This window comes from Polypterus senegalus, chromosome 6, assembly GCF_016835505.1.
Source record: "Polypterus senegalus isolate Bchr_013 chromosome 6, ASM1683550v1, whole genome shotgun sequence".
Taxonomy (NCBI): Eukaryota; Metazoa; Chordata; class Cladistia; order Polypteriformes; family Polypteridae; genus Polypterus; species Polypterus senegalus.
This window is the reverse complement of record NC_053159.1, coordinates 93,925,392-93,937,470: the sequence shown is the minus strand read 5'-3', so window position 1 is coordinate 93,937,470 and position 12,079 is coordinate 93,925,392. Positions and strand designations below refer to the sequence as shown.

At 38.7% G+C, this 12,079-nt stretch overlaps 1 protein-coding gene across 2 annotated transcripts in view; it reads right to left on the bottom strand.

Annotated features, from left to right (window-relative positions):
- Positions 1 to 2,837: 2,837 nt before the first annotated feature.
- The window catches only part of LOC120531267 (aspartyl aminopeptidase), a 29,840-nt gene continuing 20,598 nt past the window's right edge, over positions 2,838 to 12,079 (bottom strand). For both annotated transcript variants that reach the window (XM_039756523.1, XM_039756524.1), the window contains exons 12-15: positions 10,798 to 10,837; positions 7,790 to 7,891; positions 7,500 to 7,667; positions 2,838 to 3,071 (exon numbers count right to left, since the gene is read on the bottom strand). In XM_039756523.1, coding sequence (XP_039612457.1) covers positions 3,021 to 3,071; positions 7,500 to 7,667; positions 7,790 to 7,891; positions 10,798 to 10,837 — 361 coding nt within the window. In that variant the 3' untranslated portion in view covers positions 2,838 to 3,020. The remainder of the gene's footprint in view (positions 3,072 to 7,499; positions 7,668 to 7,789; positions 7,892 to 10,797; positions 10,838 to 12,079) is intronic.

Genomic DNA, 12,079 nt, shown 5'->3' with positions numbered 1-12,079 from the left:
TGTACAAAAGAGTCTATGAGAACTCAGGGAGGGTACAAAGGAGATTGATTAAACTTACAGGAAGACTGGAGCACAACATGAGAGAAAAAGAGTGGAGCCAAGCTGTAATCCAGAGTGCAAGAAAAACAGGGGCTACAGAAAAACCACAAAACTAAAGCATGAGGTCCCTAATGAAACTGCAGAGTGGAAATGCATGAAAAAAGAAACACTGAGTCAAGGCATATTATCCAAAAAGCATGAGAAAATGCAGTTAAAACAGTGTAAAAAGAAATGAACCAAGCCAGAGAGCAATGGCATATGAGAAGAACCTGAGCAGGAATGACCCTGAACAGGCCTCGAACAGCTGAAGACTACTCAAAAACCAAAACCGGGAACAGATGAGCTGGGGTTAAGCAGTCAGATCACATGCAAAATCTAAGCTGCAGTGCATCAGAAAAGCCAAGGAAGTGCAAAGAAGCTGAAACTAATTAGACCGCCAGATTGGAGCCGAGCTTTGGAGCTGGAAGCCATACTGCTTGAGAAAACCAAAACTGAAACAGTGAAGTGAGAAAACCAGATTGACCCCAAGCTGTTTTGAACAAGTGCAAAAGAATACTTTAATAGCCACAAGGAGAAGCTAGACAAAGTATTAGACCACTGGAGACATCCTACAGTATCTATGGAGCTGTGCCACAGTTGCACAAAAGAAGACCAAAACAGGAGTCATGGAGCATAAGCATGTGAAAAGACCGAAAAGGGCAGAGTAGCCAGCAAGCATGACAAATCCAGGCTTGAAGTATTGTGCACAGCAGAACAAAAAGACACCAAGTTACACAGCATGAGAAACCATGGCTGGAGACAGACCATGAAAGTGAAACATAGGATTTACCCAAGCCTGAGAATGTTGCTTAAAACACGTGCACAAGACATGACACGGCTTTAGCAAAAGATACAGTGGTCCAAGGTTCACTACAAAAAAATAAATAAATAAATAAACCATAGTGCTGCCACAAGTGTGTAACAGCTTGACTCCATCAAGACCTGCAACTCTAATAACCGGGTATCAGAGACAGAGGAGCGGAGTGAAAATATCAACCAGACCAACATTTGTCTGCAAATTAGTGATGCTCCTATCTCCTTCTGCACTACACACACTGAAATAGAAGGCAAAAACCATTAGGACACAAATGTTATGCTACCTTTCCGTTCGTCAACCTTTTATGTGCCACTCGACTCAGCTGGATCCATTTCTATATTCTGTATATCTGGTGTTGTACCCCAATATAATGGAAGTGTGTCAAACATTTTCATGTGAAAACAAAAGCCTAAAAACTACAACGGGGAATGTTAAGACATGGATCAATAGTTGACGATATTCCTGGCTTGAAAAATTACATATTCAGTTAGTCTTAAGGCAAGAACTAATAAGTAAGTCAACTTTGAAACAGCAAATTTATGTCAAGAGAAAAAAAATTGAAAATAATACATTCCTGATTTGTACCACTATTCTTCGCAAGATAAGAATGTGTTTCCATTCACAGTGGCTATTAGGTGTGCAATTTCCCCTGTAAATAAGAAAGTAAAAAAAGCAAAAAACCACGTTAGTGTCTGAAATTGTGTAACCAAGCATTGTCTTTCTACTTCTTCGTCGGACATTTTGCTGACATAATATGACAGCTTATCAGCCTCAATCTTAAGAAGCATTTTCCCCATAACGCTCCAGTCAACTGCAGCTTTCATGAAACAAGCCAAAAACAGCATCATTGGGGATGAAACGTTGCTATGAGGCGAGATGAAAAATGAGATGTTAAGTATAGCTAGACTTCTTTTAAATTGGTAGAATTTCAGAAAAATATTTTTTTTTTCCTGAGAAAATGACATGATCACACTGTTTTACAATATGGAATCAATAGTTTACAATATTCCTGACTTGAAAAAAAAATTACATATTCTGAAAGGCAGGGGTGTCCAACTCTGGTCCTGGTGGGCCACACTGGCTGCAGGTTTTCATTCTAACCCTTTTCCTAATCAGTGAGTCGTTTTCACTACTAATTAACTCCTTTTCCCATCATTTTAATAACCCTGTTTTTAAGGATTAGGTCCTCTGAATTTATTTGTTTCTTCATTAAATGGCAGCCAAACAGAAATGAGATGTGAAACGAGCCAACAGATCACCAGCTAAATTGGAATGTCAAACTCCGAAGCCAATTTCACTCCAACCGGTTTCTTAATGAGAAGCCAGTTTTTGCTGTTAATTAAAGCCGTTATTGAATATCATGACTTGTTATTGCTCTCATTCTACAACAGCAGACTTTGTTTTTTCCTAAGAGCACCATCACTTTGGTGACCTGAGCAGACCAACATGACTCAGATCTTTACCATTCTTTATTTTCAGGTTAGCAGGTCATGTGGTGGCTTGTTTTGTTTCTCTTTATTGTTTGGTTGCTTGTTAAGGAAAAAGAAATAACTAAGGCGTCTTGTCTGAGTCACATCAATTAAAACAAAGGCAAAACAAGTTAATTAGCAGCAAAAACAGCTCACTAATTAAGGAGATGGTTAAAATGAAAACCTGTAGCCACTACAGCCCACCAGGTCTGTCTTAAGGCATTTATTTTTATATTTGGGCCGAGGCCTCATAGACCCATTTTAAACCATAAGAGAAGCATGACATATTTTTTTTTAATTTATAATAAATACATCACTTAGGAACACAGTTTATAACAGCAAATGAAAATATCCCTTGATTGTGAAATAATAACATTCAACTAAATAAACATGAAATCTATCCTGTAAGGATCAAGAATCAACTGCTTGGCATAGTCTATTACCAGTACCAACTGCAAAAGAAACAAAGGCCATAGGTTTATCAAAAATATTTATTAACAGATTTAATTGGAAAACATGTAGAAACCAAAGTCCTACAGGCTGGTAAGAGTTTACTCCATTAATGCTTGAAATGCAGGGCAGCTGGTTTATGTGGGCCAATAGTTGTCATCTCAAAGAAGGGAAAGATGTTTTCAGTACAATGAGTGTCTGTGTGTCTAGTCCACCTGAACACAGTGACTCACTGCTGGATAATGTTCAAAAAAGCCCTGGAAGACAGCAAACAAATTATGGTGAGTAAGACACTCAATGAAAAAGATCTTGACAGAAATCTAAAGTGCTGGTGATTGATTTAAAAAAAAAAAAAAGAGAAGACAAAACTAGCAACCCTCTAGGCCAGGGGGTCTCAAACGTTTATCTTGGTGTACCACACCACCCAGGCAATTTAAATGTTTTGATGCATTACTTTTTTGTTTTGGTGCTAAAATGTTAAATACTGAACTATTATTAGGTAAAAAAAAATTAAAGGTGATATTACCAATACAATAAAAGGTATTACAGACAGTGTTTGAGTGATGTGCGTTAAATTTTTCTTATGTACACCTAGTGTTTTTCTTAATTTTTAAAGTGTGACATATAATGTATAATGATGTTTACATCATACATTATACCATACTGTGCGTATACTGTCATTTGATAAATAGAAATTAAAAGGGGTAAACTTTTCATACATTTAATTAACAAAAACTATACAGTTCAGCCTCTTTATTTCAAGTGTAAATGAGGGGGAAATTTTCTCCCAGGAACAAATGGAGGGATTTTATTGCCTTTGGGGTTCTTCAGCTTAGGGATTATAAAAAATGATATGATCATCGTGGCCTACTTAATTTATCTTACAATGTACATGTACTAAATTTATAGTTTCTATTAACTGAAAATAAACACTGCTTAAATCTAACAATACACATTATATCACTGCCATGTAAATTAGTGAATACCAAATAATTCAGGATATTTTTTCATGTACACAAATTCTTTAAATCTATTTTTATGACAGCACACTTTTCAAATTAGATTGGTCAGAAAAATCACTTTGTCAGGTTTGTGGCATTTGCTGTTATGAAACTGCATCAGTGCATGGAGGAGACATTAGCTTGGTAACACTTAATGGACACGTCAATTAACTCAAATTTTAAATGTCATAAACTCTTAAAGCTTTAATTTCCCAAATCTTTCCTTCCATTTTTAGAGTTGTTGGGACTTCAAATTGACCTTTGTTAATAAACTCTATTATATTATTACTATTAAATTAAACTGGTCAATTTAAGATTATTATTTCAGAATACTGTTGTTCTCAAGCTGCCTCATATAACTGATCAGACTTTGTTATGATTTATGCCGGTGTACTAATCCAGAATTTGCCACTGAGTTGAATGGTAGTAATCTATATATATATAAAAGCCAAACAGCACTGACTCACTCATCACAAAATCTCCAGAACCATGAGGACTTGGGACGTGAAATTTGAAATGTAGGTTACCTTTGGGCCATAGGTGATCGCTAAGAAACGGTTTTAAAAATTTCGTGGTCCAAGCGTGAAATTTCTTATACTTTTTTAGACCCGTTTGTATGTCTATCCACTTTTCACAAGAGAACTCCTGAACGGATTTAGATCAGGTTTTTTTCTATAATTTGCTTGAACATTCCGTTGATTTTGCGACTTTCTCATCGCGCTAAGTAACATAGTTCGCTTGCGGTACTGATTTATAAGCCCGAATCTGAGAGAGAATCATTGGCCGGTGGGGAGGGGGGCCCTCCTCAGTCACGCATCTGCCTCGGGGTGTAACCTTAACTCCACTTAGTTAGCAAATGAGAGAACTACTTAATGGATTTAGATCTTTTTTTTTTTTTTCTATAATTTGCTTGAATATTCCGGTTGATGTTGTCTCATTGAGAATCATAGTTCGCTTGCCGGAGCAATATATTCATGCTAATCCGAGACAGAGGCTGTGGGCAGGGGGAAGAGTGACATCAGGAGTAGAGAGCCGGGCAGGGCCCTTCTCACTGTCCTGTTTCACTAATACACAGGCTGAGCCTCGGGGGATGGCTAGTTACTCATAACTGAAGGCTGTGTCCCATTTGCTCCTCTTCCATCCATATATGTGGCCTGGAACCCCTTCAGATTTTTTTTTCTCCAGCTGTCTGTGGAGTTTTTTTTGTTTGTTCTGTCCTCCCTGGCCATCGGACATTACTTTTATTCTATGTTAATTAGTGTTCCCTAATTCTATTCTCTTTCTTCATCATATAAAGCACTTTCAGCTACGTCATTTGTATGAAAATGTGCTATATAAATAAATGCTGTTGTTGTTAATGTACTTTTACCATGTTTGGCACATTTTATTTGTTATAGCAGTGAACGTTAATTTGATTTCAAAGACATAACAAATGACATAAATGCAGTGTTTGCTAATCTGACTTAAGCAATTTTGTATTATGTATTAGTAGTCCTTCTAACTATGCATCTCCAAGATATTTACTTCCGACATTGCATTACACATTGGTCTGAATGGGACATATGTGGATGGATGTACAACTGTAGCCCTGTTCTTTACAATCAGAGGATGAATACAAAGTCTCCGCTCATTTATCAAATCTACAGTGGTGTGAAAAACTATTTGCCCCCTTCCTGATTTCTTATTCTTTTGCATGTTTGTCACACAAAATGTTTCTGATCATCAAACACATTTAACCATTAGTCAAATATAACACAAGTAAACACAAAATGCAGTTTTTAAATGATGGTTTTTATTACTTAGGGAGAAAAAAAATCCAAACCTGCATGGCCCTGTGTGAAAAAGTAATTGCCCCCTTGTTAAAAAATAACCTAACTGTGGTGTATCACACCTGAGTTCAATTTCCGTAGCCACCCCCAGGCCTGATTACTGCCACACCTGTTTCAATCAAGAAATCACTTAAATAGGAGCTGCCTGACACAGAGAAGTAGACCAAAAGCACCTCAAAAGCTAGACATCATGCCAAGATCCAAAGAAATTCAGGAACAAATGAGAACAGAAGTAATTGAGATCTATCAGTCTGGTAAAGGTTATAAAGCCATTTCTAAAGCTTTGGGACTCCAGCGAACCACAGTGAGAGCCATTATCCACAAATGGCAAAAACATGGAACAGTGGTGAACCTTCCCAGGAGTGGCCGGCCAACCAAAATTACCCCAAGAGCGCAGAGACGACTCATCCGAGAGGTCACAAAAGACCCCAGGGCAACGTCTAAAGAACTGCAGGCCTCATTTGCCTCAATTAAGGCCAGTGTTCACGACTCCACCATAAGAAAGAGACTGGGCAAAACGGCCTGCATGGCAGATTTCCAAGACGCAAACCACTGTTAAGCAAAAAGAACATTAGGGCTCGTCTCAATTTTGCTAAGAAACATCTCAATGATTGACAAGACTTTTGGGAAAATACCTTGTGGACTGATGAGACAAAAGTTGAACTTTTTGGAAGGCAAATGTCCCGTTACATCTGGCGTAAAAGGAACACAGCATTTCAGAAAAAGAACATCATACCAACAGTAAAATATGGTGGTGGTAGTGTGAGGGTCTGGGGTTGTTTTGCTGCTTTAGGACCTGGAAGGCTTGCTGTGATAGATGGAACCATGAATTCTATTGTCTACCAAAAAATCCTGAAGGAGAATGTCCGGCCATCTGTTCGTCAACTCAAGCTGAAGCGATCTTGGGTGCTGCAACAGGACAATGACCCAAAACACACCAGCAAATCCACCTCTGAATGGCTGAAGAAAAACAAAATGAAGACTTTGGAGTGGCCTACTCAAAGTCCTGACCTGAATCCAATTAAGATGCTATGGCATGACCTTAAAAAGGCGGTTCATGCTAGAAAACCCTCAAATAAAGCTGAATTACAACAATTCTGCAAAGATGAGTGGGCCAAAATTCCTCCAGAGCGCTGTAAAAGACTCATTGCAAGTTATTGCAAACGCTTGATTGCAGTTATTGCTGCTAAGGGTGGCCCAACCAGTTATTAGGTTCAGGGGGCAATTACTTTTTCACACAGGTCCTTGTAGGTTTGGAATTTTTTTCTCCCTAAATAATAAAAACCATCATTTAAAAACTGCATTTTGGGTTTACTTGTGTTATATTTGACTAATGGTTAAATGTGTTTGATGATCAGAAACATTTTGTGTGACAAACATGCAAAAGAATAAGAAATCAGGAAGGGGGCAAATAGTTTTTCACACCACTGTTTCACACTGGCCGTTTTAATCTGGCCATCATTCCAACTCAATCATTCAAATGTGCGACTCTACAAGTAAAAATGACCAAGACTGACAACTGATTTGTCATGCTGTGAAATCATGCACGAATCAGGTAATTTTCTTTTTGTTTCAAAACTCTTCTGTGAACAGATAAATGTGTTAATAAGGAAACCTTTAGTTTCCCTCCTTCTCTCTCCCTCTTCACCAAACTTTACTTGTGCTTATCACACCCAGTTTTTTTTTGTGTGTCCCCTCATATAATACCACCCCAAAACTCATTACATACCACAAGTGGTACGTGTGCCACAGGCTTAGAACCACTGATATAGACTGAAGCAAAATATTTTAAAAAAATCAAGCTTGTGTGTTTTAAATCACCCACCAAGAACTACTACGTGCAAGACCACCATACCTTGAACAGGGTGATGGTCTGGTACACTCCAGAAGTACAGCACATCTCTCGGATTGAGTGCATGGCCAGCTGTGGGCAACCTAGATCAAGCACCCGTAGACCCAATTTGGATGAAATGATTGGGCCTATGGTGGTTCCACAGGGACTGTCGTTCCTCACCATGAATTCCTGTGAATAAAGAGAATTAGCTCTTTCAATTTTTCACTTGAAGAAAAAATATTTCATTATAGTTTTATATCAACAACAACATCTTAAATAAGCATGTTTAATTTATGTTTCTGGTGAAATACCTGCAAGGGCACATTAACCATCTTGGCAATCTCCCTGATAATGGAGGCTGTGACTGCTGTAGTGGCATACCGTTGGCAGCTGTTGTACTTGATCACTGGGCCCTAGAAAAGCAGAAGCGCATGTCAGCAGCAGTTCAGCAGAGGCTGGTGATCTAATCTGAAATAAATGCCTCACCATAACCACAGAAATGAATAACTAGTAGCAGAAAAATGTAAAAATCTAGAGGTGAGAAAATGTTCTCACTATTCTAGTCGTTGAACTCCATTTTTGCACCACTTTTCACATAAATGCATGAACAATGGTAGGGAGCTTGGTAAACCTTCCGAATTCAATATTCTTCACTGTTTCAAGAATGATCAAACTGCTCACTAAGGTAATAGGTCAAGAGTATATGTTACACTTCAAGTTTAAAAACCAAAGGCAAACATCCTTCTCTTAAGGGTTAAAGACAGCCATGATGTTACATTTTAGAGACTGAAAGTACAACAAATTAAATTTAAATTTATAAAGCAGATCTATATACAATGAAGCCATAAGTCCAAAATAAAGCCAACCTGCTGAACTTTCATAAAGCCAGCAAAAATAGTGTGGGGGTTTGAAAAATGAACAATGAAATACCGGACATTGGCCTACTAAATGAACAATTTTATTACTTTTATTATAATTGCTACTACTATTATTCCTATATTTAAAACTGCCATCTTTGCCCAAGGTGGCTCTGTGCTTAAGAAAACAGAAGTGGACTGCCTGAATGACTACATAGTGGTGATACTCATTTCAATAGGGATAAAGTGGTTTGAGAGACTGGTGCTGAGAAACATTACAAAGATATTCCAAATAGTCTGGACCACCCCCAGAATGCACATCATACCATACTGGCAAACAATGTCTTGTTTATAAATTAGAGACAGACATTTAAAATTATTGTATCATTAAACCTAATTACAAAGCTCTTTGATTTGGGACTTGGTGCCACTCACTACAACTGGATTGTGGACTTTCAAACCAACAGATCATCATGTGTAAATTGCCAGCATCACATCCTCCACGCTGATTCTCAACACAGGTGCTTCTCAGGGTATTGTGCTAATCCCCACTTCCATATTTCTTGTTTATCCATGACCATCAGGCCAAGCACAACCCACATTCTGTCCTTAAATTTGTTTATGACTCCAGTGCCATAGGCATGATTACGAACAATGATGAGAAAACATACAGAAAAGATGTCCATCTTTTGACACAGATGTGCCAGAACAAAAATCTTTTTAATGCCAGCAAAACCAAGGGACCGGTCGTAGATTTTAGGAAGCAGGAGGCAGACCACACTCCCACTGCACAGGAGAAGAAGATTATGAGAGGATCATAAGACTTAAAATTTCTTGATGAACTCAAACGTTTACAACACATTTCAGCTATTGTCATGAAAGTTCACTTTACTCCCTTTACTTCTTCAAATGTCTCCGGAAAGCCCAAAACGTGATCTTTTGTCACTAACTTCTACAGTTGCACAGTCCTCAAATATATAACATCATGACATGACACACGCTCAGCTCAAGATTGTAAAGCACTGCAAGGGGTGGTGAAGGAGGCAAAGAATATTATGGCCTTCTATAAAGGAAACATAGAATATAACTTACACTACCATAGAAAGTTACATAGTCTTATTAAAGACATCAACCATCCTGTACAGCTACTTTACTTCCTTCTGGCAAAGAATGCAGGACTATTCACAGTAGTAGATTGAGTGACAGTTTCTACACGCTGGCTAAAATGTTACTGAACAGCCAGTCATAATAATAAATACTGTACTTTTTCCTACATATTATATAGTGTATTATATACTCCAGGAGGACCAGAGGAGGGCTTGTGCCTCCTCCAGATTGCGAGGGGGCGTCCGTCCTGGTTATGTTGGGGGCCCAACCCTGTAGGGGCCCGTGGCCACCGCCAGGCGGCGCCCAGGTGCCTGTGGAACCCTGGAGCCCAGCACTTCCGCCACACCAGGAAGTGCTGGGGAGAAGACGACAGGGGACACCCGGACGGCTTCCGGGTGCGCAGCTGGCACTTCCGCCACACTGGGGTGTGGCTAGGACTGATTGCCGGGAAGCAGCTGGAGCCCATTCGGGTTCCTATAAAAGGGGCCGCCTCCCTCCAGTCATTGGCAGAAGTCGGGTGGAAGAGGACGGAGCTGGAGTGAGGACTGGAGGCGGCCAGGAGAAAGAGAGGCATAGGACTGTGTGGCCTGGACATTGGGGAATCGGTGCTGGAGGTACTGGGGTTGTGAGTACACGAAAATAATTTGTATATAGTTGTAAATAAACAGTGTGTTGGGTGGAACTATGTTGTCCGTCTGTCTGCGTCCGGGCCAGCGTCCACAATATATACAGTAAAAACACATAATATTTATTTGCATATAACCGTATGCAGGAGTATAATAGGACTCTATGTATGCTGTTTGTTTATTTAGTTGTCCTTTTGTTGGCATTGTATCACTGTTACTGTTCTGAGAAGACTTGCAAGTATATATATATATATACATATGTATAATGTTGCATATCTTTTTTTTGTAACTGAAACACAGGCTGGATAACTACAGTTAGTAAGATGTAGGGACTAAACAGGCAGTGTATAAAATCAAATATGTTGCCTTCCCTATTATCAGCCAGTTCTTCAAATGTAAATATTGGTTCCATGCTATACTTCTGAAGCACTTTGAGATGATTCTCACTTAGTAAAATACATTACATCAGTCAATCAAGTCATTATCCAACCCGCTATATTCTAACACAGGGTCACAGGGTCTGCTGGAGCTAGTCCCAGCCAACACAGGGCGCAGGGCAGGAACAAATCCCCAGGCAGGGTGCCAGCCCACCGCAACATTACATCATAAATGGCTTATTTTGTATTAAACAATTTAGTGGCTTTTTCATTCTCCCCAGTATAATATTGGACATACACACTATGGTAGATGGTACATAGGGCCTTGGGCTTGGCTAGGTCTACTACCTACCTTATGGAACATTGGTCTGTGGTTTTCTTCGTGCTTGTCCCTTAAAAAGATAAATAAATAAATGATTAAGAAAAAAGTGTTGTTGGAGCTTTAAAGTTTTAATCTAACAGGAGAAAGTTACCTCCTTGGCATTAGGAGATTAAACACATTACACATTATGCATTGTGTATTCTTTATTGTGGAAGTGTGACACAGGAAGTTACTGTAAAACACAGGCTTATCAAGAAGTCAGCATTTTTGTTATTTGTTTTATTTTACAGAAGAAACAAGTTTTCAGTTTGCATGTTTTTCCAGATTTAACACATTTATTTTTTCCTTAGTGTGGAGAGACAGCAGTATTCTTGGTTAATTGTTACTTTGTTTGATTAATTTGGCATACACCATCCTAAACCTCTTAACAAAATAAATAATAAAAATTGACAATGCAAGCAACTGTGTCAGGGTTATACAATTAGTCAACTTTTCATTTTGACCCAAAACTCTAGTGATTTGTGTTTTAAAAGAGACAGATCTGAAGTAAAACATCGCTAATCCTCTTACTTAAACTGCACAGCTCACAATTCATTGACTAAACTGCACAGCAAATTCAAAAAGATGCCACTTATTAATCAATAATTTACAGTGGTCTATTTGACAAAATATAGCAATAAAAGCTGCCTGTGAACATAACCAAAAGAAAATTATTCATATGGATTTTAGAAGACAGTGCGGAATAGTGAGGGGGCTGCTGTCAGCAAAATCAAATTTCTTGGTTTCCCAATATTCATTGGCATTGGAGCTAAAGAAATGCACAATAATCTTTTCACTATAAAATATGCCCTCACTGGTAGTGATGTGTTATAGTAACATAACCACAAAAAGGCAATTCAGAGGATTGTGGGATCTGCATAAAAAATGTGATTTGCTTTGCCATCAGTTGAAATGATCTATTTAAAAACTCAAAAAACATTTAAAAATCCTAACCACCTGGGGCCTCATGTATAACGCCGTGTGTAGAATTCACACTATAACATGGTGTTTGGACAAAAGCGGAAATGTGCTTACGCACAAAAAAATCCAGATGCATAAACCTGTGTGTACACCATCTTCCACATTCTTCCACTACATAAGCCCCGGTCAGTGTGAAAAGTAACGCATGTGCACGCGCCTGCTGTCCCACCCCAACTCCTCCCAATATCACGCCTCTTTGAATATGCAAATCAATATAAATAGCCCTTAAGCTCAGTGTTCTGTGAAAAGACAATGGCAAAAGCAAGAGGGGAAAATAGGAAAATTTCAGCGA